The sequence below is a fragment of the Equus przewalskii genome, chromosome 31 (assembly GCF_037783145.1).
Source record: "Equus przewalskii isolate Varuska chromosome 31, EquPr2, whole genome shotgun sequence".
Taxonomy (NCBI): domain Eukaryota; kingdom Metazoa; phylum Chordata; class Mammalia; order Perissodactyla; family Equidae; genus Equus; species Equus przewalskii.
The window spans coordinates 587,345-609,761 of NC_091861.1; the positions used below are offsets into that span (position 1 = coordinate 587,345).

At 37.1% G+C, this 22,417-nt stretch overlaps 1 protein-coding gene across 15 annotated transcripts in view; it reads right to left on the reverse strand.

Annotated features, from left to right (window-relative positions):
- The window catches only part of CATSPERE (catsper channel auxiliary subunit epsilon), a 263,656-nt gene that overhangs the window by 79,646 nt on the left and 161,593 nt on the right, over positions 1 to 22,417 (reverse strand). For 14 of the 15 annotated variants that reach the window (XM_070602097.1, XM_070602095.1, XM_070602105.1 and 11 more), the window contains one exon: positions 15,998 to 16,440. In XM_070602097.1, coding sequence (XP_070458198.1) covers positions 15,998 to 16,440 — 443 coding nt within the window. Of the gene's footprint in view, positions 1 to 14,164; positions 14,288 to 15,997; positions 16,441 to 22,417 lie in introns of all 15 variants that reach the window. The other variant, XM_070602104.1, reaches the window with a different exon arrangement.

Below are 22,417 nucleotides of genomic sequence, written 5' to 3' on the forward strand. Positions count from 1 at the left end.
AGAAGGTGAAAGATCTGTACACTGAAAACTATAAAACACTGTTGAAAGAAATCGAAGAAGACAGAAAGAAATGGAAAGATATTCCGTGCTCTTGATTTGGAAGAATTAACATCGTTAAAATGTCCATACTTCCTAAAGCAATCTATAGATTCAACGCAATCCCTATCAAAGTTCCAACATTTTTCCAGAAATAGAACAAAGAATCCTAAAATTTATATGAAACAACAAAAGACCCCGAATAGCCAAAGGATTCCTGAGAAAAAAGAACAAAGCTGGAGGTATCACACTCCTTGATTTCAAAATATACTACAAAGCCATAGGAACCAAAAAAGCATGGTAGTGGCACAAAAACAAACACAGAGATCAATGGAACAGAATCGAGAGCCCAGAAATAAACCCACACGTTTATGAACAGCTATTATTCGACAAGGGTGCCAAGAGCATACGATGGAGAAAGGAGAGTCTCTTCAATAAATGGTGTTGGGAAAACTGGACAGCCACATGCAAAAGAACAAAAGTAGACCATTCCCTTACACCATGCACAAAAATCAACTCAAAATGGATTAAAGACTTGAATGTAAGACCAGAAACCATGAACCTTCTAGAAGAAAACATACGCAGTACGCTCTTTGACATTGGTCTTAGCAGCATATTTTCAAGTACCATGTCTCACCGGGCAAGGGAAACTAAAGAGAAAATGAACAAATGGGACTACATCAAACTAAAAAGCTTCTGCACAGCAAAGGAAACCATCAACAAAATGAAAAGACAACCTAACAATTGGGAGAAGATATTTACAAACCATATATCAGATAAAGGGTTAATATCTAAAATATACAAAGAACTCATACAGCTCAACAAAAAAAAACCCCAAAAACCCAATTAAAAAATGGGCAAAAGATCTGAACAGAGATTTCTCCAAAGAAGATATACGGATGGCCAACAGGCGTATGAAAAGATGCTCAACATCATTAGCTATCAGGGAAATGCAAATCAAAACTACAATGAGGTATCACCTCACTCCGGTCAGAATGGTTATAATCAACAAGACAGGAAATAAATGTTGGAGAGGATGTGGAGAGAAGGGAACCCTTGTACACTTCTGGTAGGAGTGCAAACTGGTGCAGCCACTATGGAAAGCAGTATGGAGTATCCTCAGAAAATTAAGACTAGATCTACCATATGATCCAGCTATCCCACTGCTGGGTATTTATCCAAAGAACTTTAAAACACAAATGCATAAAGATACGTGCACCTCTATGTTCATCGCAGCATTATTCACAATAGCCAAGACTTGGAAGCAACCTAGGTATCCACCAAGGGACCAATGGATAAAGAAGATGTGATATATACACCCAATGGTATACTACTCAGCCATAAGAAATGATGAAATCCGGCCATTTGTGACAACATGGATGGTCCTTAAGGGTATTATGCTGAGTGAAATAAGTCTGAGGGAGAAAGTCAAATACTTTATGATTTCACTCATATGTAGAAGATAAAAACAACAACAAACAAACACATAGCAATGGACATTGGATTGGTGGTTACCATAAGGGAAGGCGGGGCAAAAGTGTTGATTAGGCACACATGTGAGGTGATGGACTATAATTAGTTTCTGGGAGGGGAACATGATGTAATCTATACAGAACTCGAAATATATTACAATGTATATCTGAAAGCAATATAATGTTATAATCCAATGTTATTGCAATAAAAAAAAAAAAAACCCATTACACTGAAAGTCCAAGATGGTATAATAAGGAAAGAAAAAGGAAAGTCACACAGATTAGAAAGGAAAACTGTATGTGTACATCAAATGATGAAATGATTACCTATGTAAAAACTAAGAAATTTACAGAAAAGCTACTTGAAATAATTAATGAGTTTAGCAAAGTGGTAGGATACATCATTGATATATAAAATCAATTATATATCTATATACTAGTGATGAACAATCAGAACAGTATCATTTATAATACCATCAAAAATATGAAATTCTTAAGGATATATCTGACCCAAAATGTACAAACTTGTACCCTGAAAAGAAGAATATACTTGGAGTACTTACACAACCTGATTTCAAGAATTGTAAAAGTACAGTAATCAAGACAGTGTGGGATTGACATCAAGATGGAACAGAATAGAGTCCAGATACACACTCACACACATGACAAATGTTTTTACAATGTTGCCAAGGCAGTTCAGTGGGGGCAAGGATAGTCTTTTCAACAAATTCTGCTGGAAGAGCTGGCTCCTTATATAAAAACTGTATCTTGGGGCTGGCCCTGTGGCTAAGTGTTTGGGTTTGCGAGCTCTGCTTCGGCAGCCCGGGGTTTCGCTGGTTTGGATCCTGGGCGCAGACATGGCACTGCTCGTCAGGCCATGCTGAGGCGTTGTCCCACATAGCTCAGCCACAGGCACTCAAAACGGATGTGTGGCTATGTGCTAGGGGGCTTTGGGGAGAAGAAGAAGAAAAAAGAAAAAAAAGGTTTCTTGACTTTTACCTCACAGTGCATGCAAATGTTAATTTGAAGTGGATCCTAGACCTTTAAGTAAGAGCTACAACTATAAAGCTTCTAGAAGGAAAAATAAGGAAAGTTTACTGACCTTGAGTTTGGAAAGATTTCTTAAATACAACCAAATGTACAAACTATATAAAAAGAAGCAATAAGTTGGACTTCATCAAAATAAAAAAGAAAACTTTTCAAAAGACATTGTTACGAAAATGAAAGCATAAGCCACAGACTGGGAGAAAATATTTGCAAAACACATATCCAACAATGGATTCATATCTAGAATACATAAAAAACTTACTACTTAATTATAAGAAGACAACCTGTTAAAGTTGGGCAAATAGTTTGAATAGACACCTCACCAAAGAAGATCTACAAATAGAAAATAAGCACTTGAAAAAGGGCTCAATGTCAGTAGTCATCAGAGAAGCATCCAGGAAGTGCTAATTAAAACCACAACGAGATATCAGTACATATTCACTAAAATGACTAAAACTAAAAAACAAAACAAAACAATAACAATAAAAAAGCCAAAATACAGATCACAGGAAGTGTTGGCAAGGATTTGTGAAGCACCTAGAACTGCTAGTGGCAATGTAAAATGCTACCAAAAATTTGGAATACAATTTGGCAGTCTTTAAAAAAAATTAAACATACATCTATCTCATGATCCGACCTTCTGCTCCTAAGTATTTACCCAGGAGAAATGAAAGCCGTGTTCATAGCTGTTTTATTAGTAACATCCCCAAACCAGAAATAATCCAAAAGTCCATTTAACAAACTGTGGATAAACAAATTGTGGTATATCCATACCATGGAACACTACTCAGCTTATTGCTGAGAACAAACTATTAATGACCAAACATCATGGATAACCTCAAAGTGATTATATTGAATGAAAGAAAGCAGACAAAACAGAGTACATATTGTATGACTCCATTTATCTATAATTCTAGCAAAAGCAAACTGATCTATAGTGACAGAAAGCAGATCAGTCACTGCATAGGGATGAGGATGGAAGGAGGGTGGATTATGAAGGAGCATGAGGAAGCCTCGGGGGCTGATGGACATGTACATTATCTTGAGTGTGGTTATTATTTCTTGGGTGTATACATATGTCAAATTTTATCAATTTGTACACTTTAAATATATGCAATTTGCCAATTATACATCAATAAAGCTCTTTAAAAAGACAATATTTGAGATAGGCAAAAAAATTCAGTAAGCAAAAGGCACACAACCCAATAGAAAAAGTAACGAAAACTTGAATTTCTTGGAAGTGGGAATCTAAATAGCCAATAAATATGTGAAAAATTGTTCAACCTCATTACTAAGAGAATATAAAATAAAATATAATACACACACATTAGTTGGGCAAAAATTAAAGTCTGACTATACCAGTTATTGGCAAGTGTATTAGTCTGCTGGGGCTGCCATAACAAAATTCCACAGACCGGGTGGCTTAAACCACAGAAATTTGTTTTCTCACACTTCTGGAGGCCGGAAGTCTGGGATCAGGGTGCCAGCAGATAGGTTTCATTACGAGGCCTCTTCTCTTGGCTTGTAGGTGGTGGCCATCTTGCTTTGTGCTCATATGACCTCCTTTGTACACACAGGGAGAGAGAGACAAGCTCTCTGGTGTCTCTTCTTATAAGGACACTAATCCTATCAGACAAGGGCCCCACCTTCATGAACTGATCTAATCCTAATCACCTCCCAAAGTCCCCATCTCCAAATACCATCACTTTGGGGGTTAGAGCTCCAACATGAATTTTGAGGGGCATGGTCAGCTCATAACAGCAAGGATGTGTAACAGCAGGATCTTTCAAAGACTATTGGGGATGTAAATTGTTTTAACTATTAAAGTTCACCATATGCATACTCCATGTGCTGATTATTAAGCTATTGTCTTTTGGCTCCAAACCCACTCCTCTGTACTCAGCTTTTTGGTACTGGGTTTGAGATTATACAAATCACATTTTTTCCTTTGCTAGCTGGCTCTCTTTTAGATCCTGCAAATATGGGGTACTGGAAGGAGTCCAGAAGACAAGAATGGGAGAAAATTTGCTCCTTCCTGTTTTTCTCATTATTTCTCTCAGTGTCAACCTGGCAATTCTTCTTCATCTTGGCAATAGCAGTTGGTATAGGAGCTAATGAGTGGGAAAACACACTCCCAGAACCGGCCTCACTCATCCTCCACTTTGAGGTACCAGCACTAACTGGCTGGTACCCCATTTCAGAGACCTGAGTTCCAGCTTCAAGGGTGCCATCTTGTGAGTTCCTGAGGCACCACCACCAGGCGATAACATTTCCTTCTCAGAGGTCTGGGTCCCAGGTCGGGGGGGTGGGGGTCCCTCCCTTGGAGTTACTGAGATACCACACCAGCTGAGCAGTACCTTCTCCTTCAAGGTATGGCTTCTAGCTCTGTGGAGGCTGTCTCCTAACTTTCTAGTCTGTAGTAACCCAAATGCCTTCTGTCTGTCCCCTCATTCCAGCCCTAGAGGTGGAATAGCCACTTCTCAATAGCCACAGAGTTACTGGCTCTGTGTAATCTCCGTGTTCATTTTTTTCTTTTCATTCCTTTCATACATCCAATTTCACTAATTCCATATATTAAATTACCTCTGCTAAGACAATTGCTTGATTTCTGTTTTTCTGACCAAAGGCTCACTGATGTGGTTCTTGGTATTGGTTACTCCCAGGAAACCAACCCACAAAGATGGGATTCTGGGATTGATTTGGTTGTGTTCTTCTCCTTGAACACAGTGCTAAGCTCTCTGCCACAGGAAAGGGATTCTATTAATTCATGGTATGCAGCAAAACATTGCACATAATCAAATTATCACCTGTGGTAGATTGTAATAAAATATTTACTGAGGTAAGTGCCTTAGGTAACCAAGTAGATGCTGAATCGAACCATTAATGGCAGTAAAGATGACTGAAAGGTTGGCTGCTTATGAGGGTACTGAAACATTTCCAGAAAGAAAATAATGTTAGATCTTTAAATCACAAGTTAAGTTCACTATTACAGAAACAGGCTTTTATGGTATTTCTAAAAGAATCTTTTATTTATGGTAGCCACAGAGTTGGCCTCACTGAAAATCAGACACAAAATTTAATTGTGCCAGTAATCAAAATAGCATGGTACTACCATAGGATTGGCAAGTACATCAATGGAACAGAATAGACCACCCAGAAATAGGCCCACACTTGTGTGAACATTTGATTTTCAATAAAGATGCCAAAGTAATACAAAAGGGAAAAGAAAAACTTTTCAACAAATGCTGAAAGAACTGGGTATTCAAATAGAAAATAACTTTGATCTTTACTTGATCAAAAGTCACCATACAGAAAAGTTAATTTGAGATGGACTTAAATATAAATGCCCAAACCATAAAGCTTTGAGAAGACATAAGAGAACTACATTTTCATGACTTAGGGATAGGCAAAGGTATCTTAAAATACAAAAAGCAATAATCATAAAGGAAAAACCTTTATCCAAATTAAAATTTCCACTTATAAAAGTCACCATTAAGAAATGAATAGGCAGAGTTCTGGTTCAAGATGGTGACGTAGGAGGATTCTGAACTCACCTCCTCCCGTGAACACCCTGAATTTACAGCTACGTATGGAGGAGTTTCCTCTGAAAGAAACTCCAAAACTAGCTAAGCAACCACTACATATCAGGTCAACGAGAGAAAAACCCACATCGATTGGGTGGGAGAGGCTGAGACATAGCCTTGCCCTGATCCTCACCCCTGGCATGGTGACCCACAATCAGGAGGGAACTCTAAACCTGAGTTTCTCCCTGAGGAGCAAAGGGTTTGAACCCCACATCTGGCACCCCAACTTTTAAGATGTTCACCTGTGAGACAAGCCCTGAAAACATCTGAAAGCCAATTGGGTTTGTATCCAGGAAACTCACAAGGCTATAGCAAACTGAGAAACAGTTCTGAAGAGCTCTCACGCACGGACTCATCCAGCCAAGGGCCCAGGCAAAGCCACCAACTGAAAGGCGCCCAGACTGTCTGTGAAAGAGGCTTATTCACTTAAAGCGTCAGCCTGGGGTCAGCCATCTAATTTAACGCACATCCAGGGAGGGGCCTACTGAACTACTCCCAAGATGGAGGCTGGTGGGCACCATCTTTGCCTTCTCCCTCTGCCTCACTCCAGGTCACTCGTATCTCCAAGAAAGGAGCTTGTACACTTGTCTGGCACCCGACTTTTGTGGTTACTGCCCAGAGGATGCTTCCTGATTGCCTGGGTCTGGTGGTCAGTGGGCTTTGTGCTGTGGGTCCTGCAGGACTGTAATGGAGGGATGAGGAGGAGGTCTTAGCAGGCTGCTCTGCCAGAGCACAGCAGAGAGGAGACAGACTGATATGCCAAGTCCTTCTGTGAAAGAGGCTTATTCGTTGATAGCCGTGGCCTGAGGGGCAGGCTTCTAATTATACCCACATCTAGGAGCTGACTGTAATCCTCTCCAGAGACCTCAGAGGGGAGATGCTGTCTTTGCAGGCTCCCTCTGCCTTGCCACAGGTCACTGGCATCTCCTGAAAAGCAGCTTGTGTACATATCTGGTGCCCTAGTTTTTGTGGCTGCTGCCCCAGGGATGCTCCTGGATTGCCTGACTCTGTTGGCCAGTAGGGCTTATGTTTTCAGGTCCCATAAAACTATTACAAATGGAGAAACAGTTCTTAGCTGGCAACTCCCACTGACCCAGGGCAAAGTGCAGAGGTGGTAGACTAAAATGTACCCCAAGTCTTTCTGTGAAAGAGGCCTATTACCTTATCATCATAGCTGTGGCCTGAGGGGCAGGCTTCTAATTAAACACACATCTAGGGGATGACTACAATCCTCTCCAGAGACTGGAGATGCCAGCAGGCATACTATCATTGTGCTCTCCCTCTGCCCTGACCCAGGTTATGGGTGTGTGTAAGAAAGGAGCTTGTATACACATCTGGTACCCTGGTTTTGTGTCTGCCATCCATAGGACACATCCCTTTATAGGCTGGCTCTGGTGGCTAGTTGGGCTTGTATTCATGGGTAGCAAACAAATAAACAGTTCTTAACTGGGTATCAGGCCAGGGCTCAGCACTGAAGGAGCAGAAAAAAACATCCATCTCCCAGTCTTCCCCTGAAAGAGTTATATTTGGATACTTTAAAAGCTGCTGCCTGAGTGTCTGGCTTCCAATCAGCCTGCATGTAGGTGCTGACTGAGATACTCCCCTCTAAGACACTGACAGGTCTGGCACACCCTCGAGCCACTAAGAATGAAGTTGCTGCTTGGACAATCACAAAAGTTTGAGAGACAGCCAAGAGCTAGGACAGGATTGAATGATAAGGCTCATCTCCTACATGAGTCCACTCCTTCAACACCAGGAGAGGTAGCTGTTCTAACCATTGCATAGAAACCAACACAGAAAGTCAAGTAAAATGAAGAAAGAAAGGAATACATTGTAAATGAAATAACAAGATCAAACCTCAGAAAAAGACCTTCATGAAATGGAGATAAGTAAACTACCTGATAAAGAGTTCAAGATAGTGGTCATAAAGATACTCACTGAGTTCAGGAGAAGAATGGATAAACAAAGTGAGAATTTCAACAAACAGAAAATATAAGAAATTACAAAGTAGAAGTCACAGAGCTGAAGAACACAACAACTGAACTGAAAATAAAATAGAGGAGTTCACAGCAGACTAGATGAAGCAGAAGAAAGGATCAGTGAACTCAAAGACAGGGCTGTGGAACTCACCCAATAAGAGCAGCAAAAAGAAGAATGAAAAAGAGCAATGATCCCTTGGGGACTTATAGGACATCATCAAGTGGAGCAATGTTTGCATTACAGGGGTCTCAGGAGGAGAAGAGGAAGAGAAAGGGGCAGAAAACTTCTTTGAAGAAATAATGGCTGAAAACTTCTCTAACCCAGGGAAAGAAATGGACATCCAGATCCAGAGAGTTCCAGAGAACATGAACCCAAAGAGACCCACACTAAGACACATCATAATTAAAATGGCAAAATTAAAGACAAGGAGAGAATCTTAAAAGCAGCAAGAGAAAAACAACTTGTTACCTAGAAGGAAGACTATCAGCAGATTTTTCAGCAGAAATTTTGCAGGCCAAAAGGGTCATATATTCAAAGTGCTGAAAGAAAAAAAATTCCAATCAAGACTACTCTACTTGGCAAAGTAATCATCAGAATTGAAGGAGAGATAAAGGGCTTTCCAGACAAGCAAAAGCTGAAGGAGCTCATCATCACTAAGCTGGCCTTACAAAAAATGTTAAAGGGACTTCTTTAAGTTGAAACAAAAAAGTGCTATTAATAACAGGAAAATATATGAAAGTATAACTCCAACTGGTAGGGGTAAATATATAGTAAAATTCAGAATGACCTAGTGTTGTAAAGGTGGTGGGTTAATCACTTGTAAAGCTAGTATGAAGGTTAAAAGACAAAAGTAGCAAAAATAACTATAGCTACAATACTTTGTTAATGGATACACAAGATAAAATGATGAAATTGTGACATCAAAACCTAAAACATGAGAGGGAGAGTAAAAATGTACAGCTTTAGATTGCAATTAGACTTAAGTTGTTATCAACTTAATAGACTGTTGTAAACATAATTTGTCTTATGCAAGCCTCATGGTAACCACAAAGCACAAACCGACAGTAGATACACAAAGGGTAAAGAAAAAGGAATCTAAGTACACCACTGAAGAAATAATCACCACAAAGGAAGAGAGCAAGAGAAGAAGAAAGGAACAAAGCAATTATAAAACAGCCAGAAAACAATTAACAAAATGGCAATGAGGACATACCTATCAATAGTTACTTTAAATGTAAATGAGTAAATTCTATAATCAAAAAACATAGAGTGGTTGAATAATAATAATAAAAAACCAAGACCCATCTACATGCTGCCTATAAGAGACTCACTGCTGATGTAAGGACACATGCAGACTGATAGTGAAGGGATGGAAAAAGATATTCCATGCAAATGGAAATTAAAAGGAAGCTGAAATAACATTACTTCTATCAGAAAAAATAGACTTTAAAATAAAAACTGTAATAAGAAACAGAGGTCAATCCAACAAGAAGATATAACGTTTATGCACCCAACATAAGAATACCTGAATATATAAAGCAAATATTAACAGGCCTAAAGGGAGAAATAGACAGCAATAAAATAATTGTAGGGGACTTTAATATCTCACTTTCATCAATGAATAGATCATCCAGATAGAAAATCAATAAGGAAATATTGGCTTTAAACAATACGTTAAAACAGTTTGTCTTAACAGACATATCCAGAATATTCCATTCAAAAGCAACAGAATACACATTCCCCTGAAACACACATGAAACATTCTCCAGGATAGATCATATGTTAGGCCACAAAACAAGTCTTAATAAATTTAAGATGATTGAAATCATATCAACCATTTTCCCAACCACAATAGTATGAAATTAGACATCAATTACAAGAGGAAAACTGGAAAATTCATAAATATGTGGCGATTAAACAACATGCTACTAAACAACTATTGGGTCAAAGAATAAATCAAAAGGGAAATTAAAAAAATATTTTGAGACAAATGAAAATACAACGTACCAAAAATTATGGGTTGCAGCAAAAGCAGTTCTAAGAGGAAAGCTCATAGTGATAAATGCCTACATCAAGAACAAAGAAAGATTAAAATAAATGACCTAACTTTAAATCTCAAGGAACTAGAAAAAGAAGAATAAATAAAGCCCAGCGTCAGTAGAAGGAAGGAAATAACAAAGATCAGAGCAGAAATAAATGACATAGAGACTAAAAAGACAGTAGAAAAGATCAGTGAAAATAAGAGGAATTTCTTTTTGAAAAGATAAACAAATCTGACAAACCTTTGCCTAGACACACCAAGGAAAAAAAGAGAGGACTCAAGTAAATAAAATCAGAAATGAAAGAGGAGACATTACAACTGATACCACAGATATACACAGGATCATAAGAGACTACTATGAACACATATGCCAAAAAATTGGACAACCTTGAAGAAACAGATAAATTCTTAGAAACATACAACCAAGACTGAATCATTAAGAAACAGAAAATATGAATGTACCAATTACTCTTAAGGACATTGAATCAGTAATCAGAAACCTCCCGACAAACAAAAGCCCAAGACCAGACGGCTTCACTGGTGAGTTCTACTAAATATTCAAAGAAGAATTAATACCAATCCTTCTCAAACTATTCAAAAAAACAGAAGAAGAAGGAAACTTTCAAACTAATTTTACAAAGCCAACATTACCCTGATATCAAATCCAGACAAGAATGCCACAAGAAAATAAAATTAGAGATAAATATTTCTGATGAACATAGAAGCAAAAATTCTCAACAAAATTTAGGAAACTGCATTCAACAATACAGTAAAAGGATCATACACAATGATCAAGTGGGATTTATTTCAGGGATGCAGCTCGGTTCAACATGCGCAAATCAATCAATGTGATACACCATATTAACAAAATGAAGGATAAAAAGCATATGATATCTCAATAGATGCAGAAAAAGCATTTGAGAAAATTCAACATCCATTTATGATAAAAACTCTCAATAAAGTGGGGATAGAAGGAATGTACCTCAGCATAATAAGGGCCATCTATGACAATCCCACAGTTAACAGGGTACTCAACAGTGAAAAGCTGAAAGCTTTTCCTCTAAGATCAGGAACAAGACACAAATGCCCACTCTCACCGTTTTTATCCAACATAACACTAAAAGTCCTAGCCAGAACGAGTAGGCAAGAAAAAGAAATAAAAAGAATCCAAATAGGAAAGGAAGAAGTAAAACTGTCACTATTTGCAGATGACGTGATATTATATATAGAAAACCCTAAATATGCCACCAAAAAGCTGTTAGAACGAATCAACAAATTCTGTAAAGTTCCAGGATACAAAATCAATATACAAAAATTTGTTGTGTTTCTATACACTAACAATGAACTACCAGAAAGAGAAAGAAAAAAATCCCATTTATAATTGCATTAAAAAGAATAAAATACCTCGGAATAAATTTAACCAAGGAGGTAAAAGACCTCTACATTGAAAACAAGAAGACTGATGAAAGAAACTGAAGACGACATGAGTTACGGAATGATATTCCATGCTCATGGATTGGAAAAATTAATATTGTTAAAATGTCCATACTACCCAAAGCAATTTACAGATTCAATACAATATTTATCAAAATTCCAATGATATTTTTCATGGAAATAGAATAGACAATCCTAAAATTTGTATGGAACCACAAAAGACCCAGAATAGCCAAAGCAATCTTGAGAGAGAAGAAGAGGGCTTGAGGCACCATATTACCTGATTTCAAACCATATTACAAAGCTGTGATAATCAGAACAGTGTAGTACTGGCATAAAAACACACACAGTGATTAACGGTACAGAATATAGAGCCCATAAATAACCCATGCATTTATGGTCAATTAATTTATGACAAAGAAGCCAAGAATATACAATTGAGAAAGGATACTCTCTTCAATAAATGGTGTTGGGAAAACTGAATAGCCGCATGCCAAAGAATGAAAATGGACCCCTATCATACACCATACACAAAACTCAACTCAAAATGAGATTAAAGACTTGAATGTTAAGACCTGAAACCATAAAACTCTGAGAAGAAAACATAGGCAGTAAGTTTTTTGACATTAGTCTCAGCAATGATTTTTTTGGACTTGACATGAAAAGCAAAGGCAATAAAAGCAAAAATAAACAAATGGGACTACATCAAACTAAACAGCTTCTGCACAGCAAAGAAAACCATCAACAATATGAAAAGGCAATCTACCAAATGGGAGAAAACAGTTGCAAATCATATATCAAGGAGTTAATATCCATAATATATAAGGAAGTCAACAGTGAGAAAACAGCCCAATTAAAAGATGTGCAGAGTATCTGAACAGATGTTTTTCCAAAGAAGACATACAAATGACCAACAGACACATGAAAAGGTGCACATCATTACTAACCATCAGGGAAATGCAAATCAATACCACAATGAGATTTCACCTCACACCTGTTAGAATGGATATTATCAAAAAGATGAGATAACAAGTCTTGGCGAGGATGTGGAGAAAAGGGAACGCTTGTGCATTCTGGTGGGAATGTAAATTGGTCAGTTACTATGGAAACAGTATGGAGGTTCCTCAAAAAGTTAAAATAGAACTATCACATGATCCAGCAATTCCACTTTTGGGTGTGTATCAAAGGAAACAAAAACACTTTCAAAAAGATATATGCTCTTCTATGTTCACTGCAGCATTATTTAGAATAGCCAAGATGTGGAGGCAAGCCAAGGGTCCATTGATGGATAAATGGATGAATAAAATGTGGTATATGTACACAATGGAATATTATTCACCTGTAAAAAGAAGGAAACCTTCCATTTGTGACAATATGGATGGACCTTGAGGGCGTTGTGCTAAGTAAAATACGTCAGACAGAGATAGACAAATACTGTATGATGTCCTTTATATGTGGAATCTAATTGAAAAGAAAAACCCAAACCCTCACAAACTCATCTACAGAGAACAGATTGGTCGTTACAGAGGTGGGGATGGGGGGTTGGCCAAAAGGGTGCAGGTGGTCAAAAGTTATAGACTTCCAGTCACAAAATAAATAAGTCCTGGGGATGTAATGTACAGCACAGTGAGTATAGTTATAATAACACTGTATTGCATATTTGAAAGTTGCAAAGAAAGTAGATCTTAAAAGTTCTCATCACAAGAAAAAAAATTGTAACTCTGTGTGGTAATGGGTGTTAGCTAGGCTTATTGTGGTGATCATTTTGCAATATGTACAAATAGTGAATCATTATGTTGTACCCCTGAAACTAATATAATGGTATATGTTAATTGTATCTGAATGTAAAAAAAAGGAGTTAGATTAATTAAGGTATTCAAAAATAATTTTTAAAATTTCAAAACTAACTTTTGGTGTAAATATCACTATGAAACCAGCTAGAAGCATTTAAACTTTTCAAAATTAAAGTTATCCACTTTTGTACATGGGTGTTATATTCTGTTTTTTTTTCAAAAGTGAATGCTTAGCACCATACTAGCCAATAATTAGTGTATGAAGGTACAGTGATCCAATCTGCACTATAGAAGCAAGGCTATAATAACACATTATTTACACTACTATAATTGATCAAATCTAAGATGCCATAGGTCATAAGACTCATCCTGATTTCAGAGATGTTAAATGTCAAAAAAAATCTGCCTTCAGAATTGATGAAATATGGTGGTGGTAGTAGTAGCAACAGCAGCAGCGGGCATAGTAGGCGCAGTAACACACATACAGTGCTTACTATGTGCCAGGCGCTCTTCTAAGTCTTTTCCATATATTAACTCATTTCATCCTCATAATAATCCTGCGAAGTAAATACTATAATAGTCATAATTATTATCATTACTTTGATGAGAGTACTAAAGCACAGAAAGATTTGAAAACTTGCTCAATGTTATCAGCTAGTAAATGACAGAGCCAATATTTTATTAAAACATGGGCGAAGAAAATACAGGGAAAACGTAAAATACATAAATAAAGGGAGACTGAATCAATTTAAGAAACAAGGAGTCTATTTAACTTACTTTTCTGAGGCTGAGGTGCCCTCTCTTCCATTTCCCTGGGCTGAAGAATCGTGTAAATCTTTTCTGTTTTGTTCTTCCTCTATGCCCTTCCCCCATAACAGGCATAATGGGTATCTTTGCATCCTTGTAAAATGAATAATGCTTTTTTCTCGCTTGAGTTTTTTTGGAGCTGTTCGTAATTTTCATAAATGTTACTGTATGATGGATCTTAGATAGTTTCTTACTCAACACTGTTTTTCACTCATTATATTTTAAGATCTAGTCATGTGACCATGCAAATCTAAATCAACTTTGTTTCTAAATCTGTTTATGCCAGATTGCATTATTATTGTAATTGTGGGATTAAATTAAATTTTTTGGACTGATGAAATATGAATATAAAAGGAAACTTGAGTTAATGTTTTTCTGAGAACTAAGCTGATTGCTTTGGAAAGTTTTAGTAAAGCAAGTCATTGAAGAAATTGCAGAACTAGGTATGAGCAAGATAACAGTAAAAGACTGGAAAAAAGTTATAAAAATCTAGAACTTTGGTTGCTTTGCCAGTGTCTTAAATTCTCTTTCCCCCTCTATTTTAAAGAAACTGAGATGGGAACTCAGAGTTGATGCACTGTTAATAGGTTATGCAAGAAAGGAGATGAGGAACTCCAATAAGTGTATTTATTTCAAAGGAAAGTCTGTGGTCTTGTATTAAAAGATTGACTAATAAGTGTATATTCATTTATTTAAACTATAGTAAAATATTTCACACATATCAGTTTCATTTTTTATGATTCTCTGCTTTAACTGACTTGAAAATTAATTGAACATCTCCATTTCATTGTGTCAGTTAAGAGGCTCATTACAGTCCATGCTTAAGGAAGCTGAGCCTAGAAAGCGGAAGTGGAACAGAATACACAACATTTGAGAAGAAATTGTGGTAACATGTAAAATTCTTGTGCTATAATATTAATCAGAAAAGTAGTATACAAAATAATATATACAGTACCTTTATATTTATTGTGGTAGATTGTTTGCAAAGATGGCGGTACTAATTCCTCCCCCTCCTGCATGCATGTCCCTTTACTGTATACGTTTGCTGTTCTTCCATTAAGACATAGAGTCTATTTCCCCATTCTGTTAATCTGGGCTGGCCTTGCGAATTGCTTTGACGAATAGAATGTGGCCAAATCCAGGCCTCATGAGGCCTGTGGCTTCTGCTCTCGCCATCTTGGAACACTGCTGTGGGACTGCCACACTAAGAAGCCAGGTCTAGCCTGGAGAATAGAGGCCACCTACAGCAGAGACAAGTGCTCCAGTTGACACCCCCATACTAACAAGCCAGTGCTTGCAGCAACCACTTGACATGTGAAGGAGGCCATCTTAGATCATACTGTCCCAGAGAAGCCACCAGATGACCACAGCCTCATGTATGAACCCAGATGACACCAGCAGAACTGGCCAGCTACTCACAACCCAAATTGTTGACCCATAGAATTGGTTGTTGTTTGAAGCTATTAGGTTTTAGGGGTGGTGTTATACTACAATAGAAAGCAGATAGAACTCTGCAGAAAAGCCATGCATTAAAAAAAAAAAAAAAGAAGTGCACAACATAATTGACAGTCAAAGAGTTCTGCAAGAATGTACTCTTTTAGGGGGCAGAGAGGCTTTGGATATTGAAAGTGAAAATTGTGGCTCAGGAATTGATGACTCATATTATTATTTCTTAGAAACTTTTATATTTCTTAACATTTTCCAAGCTAAACCTAGAAAGGAAATCTGTTTTTTAAAAAATGTTAATATTATACTTTTATATTTATTAGAATCAAATGAAGAAATTTGAAAATATTAACTTACCATGGTTTTAGTACAGTATCCTGAGGCAATTTCATAGTGAACTTGTTCTTTTTGTTCTAGTATTTTTGGGCCATAAGATTCCACAATAATATACAGACCAACATTTTCTGGATAGACTATTTGGGCCCAAACTGACAGGTTCTGTCCCTTGTCCAAAAAGTAAAAAACGGTAAAAATATTATTATGAAATGCTATGTAGGGGCATTTCTCTTTTCTTTGGAAAGCTATACTTTCTGCTTCCAGTTTTAAGGGATATTCCTGTGGGTGTATTGTGCCATTTTCAAAAACATATATGAGATATACTTGACCCCATGCATTCATGGAAGTCACTGATTTTATTGTACTATTTGTCCATAAATGTAGCTTTACTGCATCTCTAATATTAATCTTGAAATAAAACATTATATTATTTTCCATTTTTACCACAATATTTCCAAAATAATCTGGAAAAAAGAGAGAAAAGTTTGTGTTATTCTAGGTAACCATAAATCCATGCTGTTTTATTTAAATGCACTTTTAACAATATAATTTCTTTTATGATGACTATTTATATACTTCAAGAAAAGTAGAGTGTGCAGGCACAAACCCCAAACCTCACATGATGCTAGAGAGCTTCTCTCCCACTTTATAGTAGAGCAGTTTTTTTTCCTGTGTATCTTTCTCCTTGCATTCATTATATCACTTTTATCTACATAGGAAAAAGAGCTGGAACTAGTGTATTAAATAATAGTGAGGATGAGCATGACAGGAGTGGCATTATTAGGAGCATTGTGTTTTGGACTGAATCGTGTCCTCCAAAAATGCATCTGTAGAAGCCCTAACTCCCACTGTGACTAGGTTTGGAGGGAGAGTCTTTAACAAAGTAATTAAGGCGAAATGATGTCATAAGGGTGGGGCCCTCGTCCAATATGACTGGTGTCTGTATAAGAGGAGGAAGAGACACCAGAGATCTCTCTCTCACTCTGTGTGCACACAGAGGAAGGGCCATGTGAGGACACAGTGAGAAGGTGGCTACTGTCTCCAAGCCAGGAAAAGGGTTCTCACCAGAAACTAACCTTGATGACACATTGATTTTGGACTTCCAGCCTCCTGTGTTTAAGCCGCCCAGTCGGTGGGATTTTGTTATGCCAGCCTGAGCAGACTAATACAATTGGGATGAAGAAATGAGGGAGGGAGGTGGCACTTCTCCAGATTCACTTTGTAAATAACAGTCAATGTTTCTCCCTTAATAGAGTCTTATGCCTACTCATAGAGGTTGATAGACAATAAGTCTCTTAACCTCTTTGGTTCTGTATTCATATCTGTAAAATGAACAGCTGGACTAGTCAATTTCCTAGTTTTATTTCCAGATACAACATTCTCTTCTAGCGGTATACTTCCTTCAATTTTCAAAAAGTAACACTTAGAGAGGACTGGCTGAAAGGAGGAAGGTGAATTCACAGAGTTAAGGAGGTTCAGAGTGTATTGTGCTTATACATTTCACATTTGGAATCTGAATAAATAAGTGACATTTTCACAAATTACCATAAATTATATTCTAATCAAGCTCCTAAATAGGAAATGCCATTTTTTTGGATCAAAATACTTTAATGAGATATTCGTGTCAACATACATTTCCTTATAAAGTTAAGCTCCCATATAGTTATAATGTAAGTAGGAATTTGACAATATAATAATGTTCATGAAATTGTTACATTGACAGGTAAGGTTAATATGAAGTGTGGGATACTTTTTAGAGTGTTTTAGTAAAAGTGCAAGGGTAAAACACCCTTAATGCTGAGGCAGCACACACGGGAACCAAACCCCAGCGTCAACATGCCTATAGCCCTTCCCGTTCCGCTGCTGTGCATGGGGCAGAGCTGGGGGCTAAAGTGAGCTGGGAAACACAGTGACTGGGTCATTTTTCTCATATAACTTAGATTTCTTTATAAATTTAATTTTGCTTAGTTTTGGCAATAAGTTTAGCCAGGTTTCCTGCATTCTTTGCCTGCTGTGCTTTGTGTGAGTGTCTCTAGGAACAACACAAGGTTGGAGGGGAGAAAAATGTGGGTGGATGATGTAATAAAATATATCTCTATATTGAATGAAAAAAATAATTGCAGGATACATACTATATGATGATATATAAAATTTAAAACCTCACGAAACACCAAATATATATAGTTTTTGGATTTTATATAATGTCCAGCTCACTTGGTGATAGGGTCCCTGTTTTCTTTAGCTGGTCTTATCTCTCGCCACTTTCTGCCTCACACTCTACCATCTACTTCACACTGGACTAATTTCAGTTCTACAACTTGCTATGTTCTCTTCCACCTCCAGGTCTTTGTGATCTCAACCCTCTATCCCGACTAATGATCTAAGTTTTCTAATATATACTCTCCCCTGGTTTCGGTTTAGAAGTCATTCCCTCCATGCTGATTTTTCTGATCTCATAAATCTGGATTAGATGGTCCTTCTATGTGCATTCCAGCACCCTTGCTTTTGCCTATCACATGCTCATTAAAAATATCATTAAGTGGGTCTGGCCCATGGCTGAGAGGTCAAAGTTCCAGGCATTCTGCTTCAGCTGCCCAGGTCTGGGGGTTTGGATCCTGGGTGCAGACCTACATCACTGGCCAAGCTGTGCTGTGGTGGTGACCCATATACAAAATAGAGGAAGATGGGCATAGATGTTAGCTCAGGGCTAATCTCCCTCAACAAAAGAAAGAAAAAAAAATTTAAGTGAATTTTGGATTAAATATGAAGTTAAAGTAAAAATTAGGAATGATTTTAAAAGTAATAAGAATAAGAACACTATATAAAGAAGTTTGTGGGATGCAGCTAAAGCTATACAGAGAAAGATTCATGGCCTTATGCTTATTTATAGCCTGAAATGCTTAGAAAACAAGAAAGAATGAATGAACTAATAATTGAACTTAAAAAGCAGGCAACATAACACCAAAGTTACAAAAAGAAAGCAGAAGTGAAGAATCAATGATGACAAAGCAGAAATTAAGGAATTAAATAAAAAAAGAAAGTAGATTTGATAAATAAAATTGAGTTCTTTTCAAAGGAACAGAAAACAAAACTAAAAACTTCTAAAAATAATAAGCAATATCTTGCAAGCGAAACTAACTTGGGGTGGGGCATGAAGAACATTATAAGTGAGAAAGAGAATATAATTATAGACACATAAGAAATTTAAAAATTAAAATGGGAAACCTTTCCAATATTCAAAAATGTAGATGAAATGAATGATTTCCTAGGAAAATACAAACTTCTAAAACTGACTCAAGAAAAGATGAAAGATTTGAATAGATCAATTAGAGAAAATAAAAATGATGAAGAGATGTGACGTTTTTGGTTGGGAAGACCTGATGTTGCAAATATGCAATCATCTAATCAATAAATGTTTATTTAATGCCTGCTATGGCTGCACACTGTTCTAGATACTTGGGAGGGATGCATTAGTAAAAAAAGAGAAATATCTTTCTCTTGTGTAGCTTACAATCCTGCAGGGAAGGCAACCAACAAACATGAAAATAAGATTGTGTTTGGTGATTAAGGCTACAGTAATCAAAACAACGCAGAGCTAGTGCGGATAGATGAGTGGAATGGAACAGCCTAGAAACTGAACCCAGTTAACATGAGGAATAAATACATAATAAAGATGGCATTTCGAATCTGTGGGGCAAATTTTCTTAATAAAAGAGTGATTTGAAGGCAACACCAGCTTCCACTGGAAAAAATAAAAATAAAAAATAAAATGAGATTCCTAGCTTAAGCTAAAAATAATTCTAGGTGAATTCAAGATTGAAATATAAAAATTAGAATAATAAAAGAAAATATAGTACAATTTTTTTTAATTGGAAAGACTTTTCAAATTATGGTATTACGTCAGAAGTCACAAAAAATTTTTTAACAAATTTGACTGCATAAAAACACAAATTCTAAATACCAGAGTCCCTCCAAAAAGGTACAAGAAATTACACACAAGAGAAAATATTTGCAGTATGTGTCAAAGATAAATGGCTAATATATATTATAAGTAAAGAGCATATCAATATCAATAAGAAAATAACCCAATGCAAAAAATATTTAAACAGCATGAATTCACAATCATAGAACATGACCAATAAACACATAAAACTAGATATAACCTCTAATTATAAAATGTGTAATAAAATGAGAGTTATATATTTTTCTTCTTACTATGGGTAAATGTTAAGCAGACTGTATGAAAACATACATTTTCAAATACTTTTTGGGAGAGTTTAGACTGTGACAACTTTTTCTGGAGGACAATTGGAAAGGATTTATCAGCTTTTTAAATATTCAGAGCTCTGATTCACGAATTCTATATCTAATAATTTGTATTACAGGAATACTTGTACAGGTGTACAAATATATATGTATATAAGCAGATTCTCTGCAGCATTATCTGTAATAGTAAAAGAGCTGAATCCTAATATCTGTTTATCCAAATATATATATTCTTATTAGCTTAAATAATAGTGTAGATAAACAATGGAATACTAAGCAGCAAAGTGGCATTGTTTTTATATGTATTAGATATATTGTTTTGAAAATATGCCTATTGTGTTTTGAATTTGCTGTTTTGAAAGTCTCAATGAATTCACAGGAAGTTGTTAATAGTGGGTTATTTGAGAAATGGGAATGAGGGCTGAGGGCCTTTAAATTCCTATCTCATACACTTAGGAATTGTTTAAACTTTTTGTTGTTGTTGTTAGGAAGATTCACCCTGAACTAACATCTGTGCCAATGTTCCTCTGTTTTGTACGTGGGACGCCTCCACAGCATGGCTCATGTGTGGAATATGTCCGTGCCCAGGATCTGAACCTGTGAACCCAGGCTGCCAAAGTGGAGCATGTGGAACTTTAACCACTCGGCTAAGGGGCCAGCCCCTGTTTAAACTTTTCATTTCAGTATTTCTGAATGGCCTTCAGTAGAGCATTCAAGCTTTAAGGTCCTCTAAAATCTATCCCCAATTTATCATTCTAACCTTATCTCCTTATCATTGTGGCCAGTGACACAACTATGACCCTGCTTCTCTCTTGCTTAAAACTCTTGAGAATTCCCTAGGGGCCTTAGGAGAAGGTCCAACTTCTTCACATGGTTTATGAGGACTTTCATAATCTTGACTCTATTTCTCCAGAAGAGACTCCTCCCTTTCTTCTGGAGAACTCCGTTTCAGCCGTTTATCCTCTCTTGAGTCCTGAAACGTATCCTGTCCTCTCTGTCTCAGGGTCATTGGGCACACCATTCCCATCATTGTCTTCACTGCCTAACGAACCTCTACTTGCTCGGCAGTAGATCTCAGCTTAGACACCACTTCTTCGAGGAAATCTTCCCTGCCTCCCTGCCCCCAAATTTGGGTATGGTACCCAACCTATGTGTTTCTATATTGACTTTGTTATAGAATTAAGCATGTTGCTTTTATTTGCATGTTTACTTGTCTTTATCCTCTGCAATTTTGTAAAATCTGAGAGGGTGGGAATTGTGTCCAATTTACCATTCTATCTCCAACCCTGTGGAAAGGTGACTTGACTTGTTCATGGGTTTGAATACAGGTCTACTTAACTCTACATAACTTAACTCTAACTCTCAACCTGTTATAAGTTGAATTGCATCCCTTCAAAAGACATGTTGAAGTTCTAACTCCCAGCGCTACCTCAGAATGTGACCTTATTTGGAAATAGGGTCATTATAGATGTAACTGGTTAAGATCAGGTCACACAGGAGTAGGGTGGTCCCTGGTGTCCTTATAACAAGACAGCATGTGGAGACACAGAAATTGCTATGTGATAACCCAGGCAGAGATTGGAATGATGCAGCTGCAAGCTGAGGAATGGCAAGGTTTGACAGCGAGCCACCAGAAGCTAGGAAGAAGCAAGGAAACATTTCCCTTAGGTTTCGGAGGGAGCACGGCATTGCCAAAACCTTGAATGTGGACTGCTAGCCTCCAGAACTGTGAGACAATACATTTCTGTTGTTTTAAGCCAGCCGGTTTGTGGTACTTTATTATGGGAGTCCTAGAAAACTAATACAACGCTTATGCATATGTCAGTTACTTAGTAAATATCTGCTGACTGACCAAATGAACTTCTGAAAAATGAACTAGAGTTTGCCATTTTGCCATGTGAGATCAGAGTTACCATTAGTAGAATTCATAAGCTATCCATTTTTATTTATTTATTTTTTTGAGGAAGATTAGCCCTGAGCTAATATCTGCTGCCAATCCTCCTCTTCTTGCTGAGGTAGACTGGCCCTGAGCTAACATCCATGCCCATCTTCATCTACTTTATATGTGGGACGCCTGCCATAGCTTGGCTTGATAAGCAGTGTGTAGGTCCACACCTGGGATCCGAACTTGCGAACCCTGGGCCGACGAAATGGAACATGTGAACTTAAGTGCTG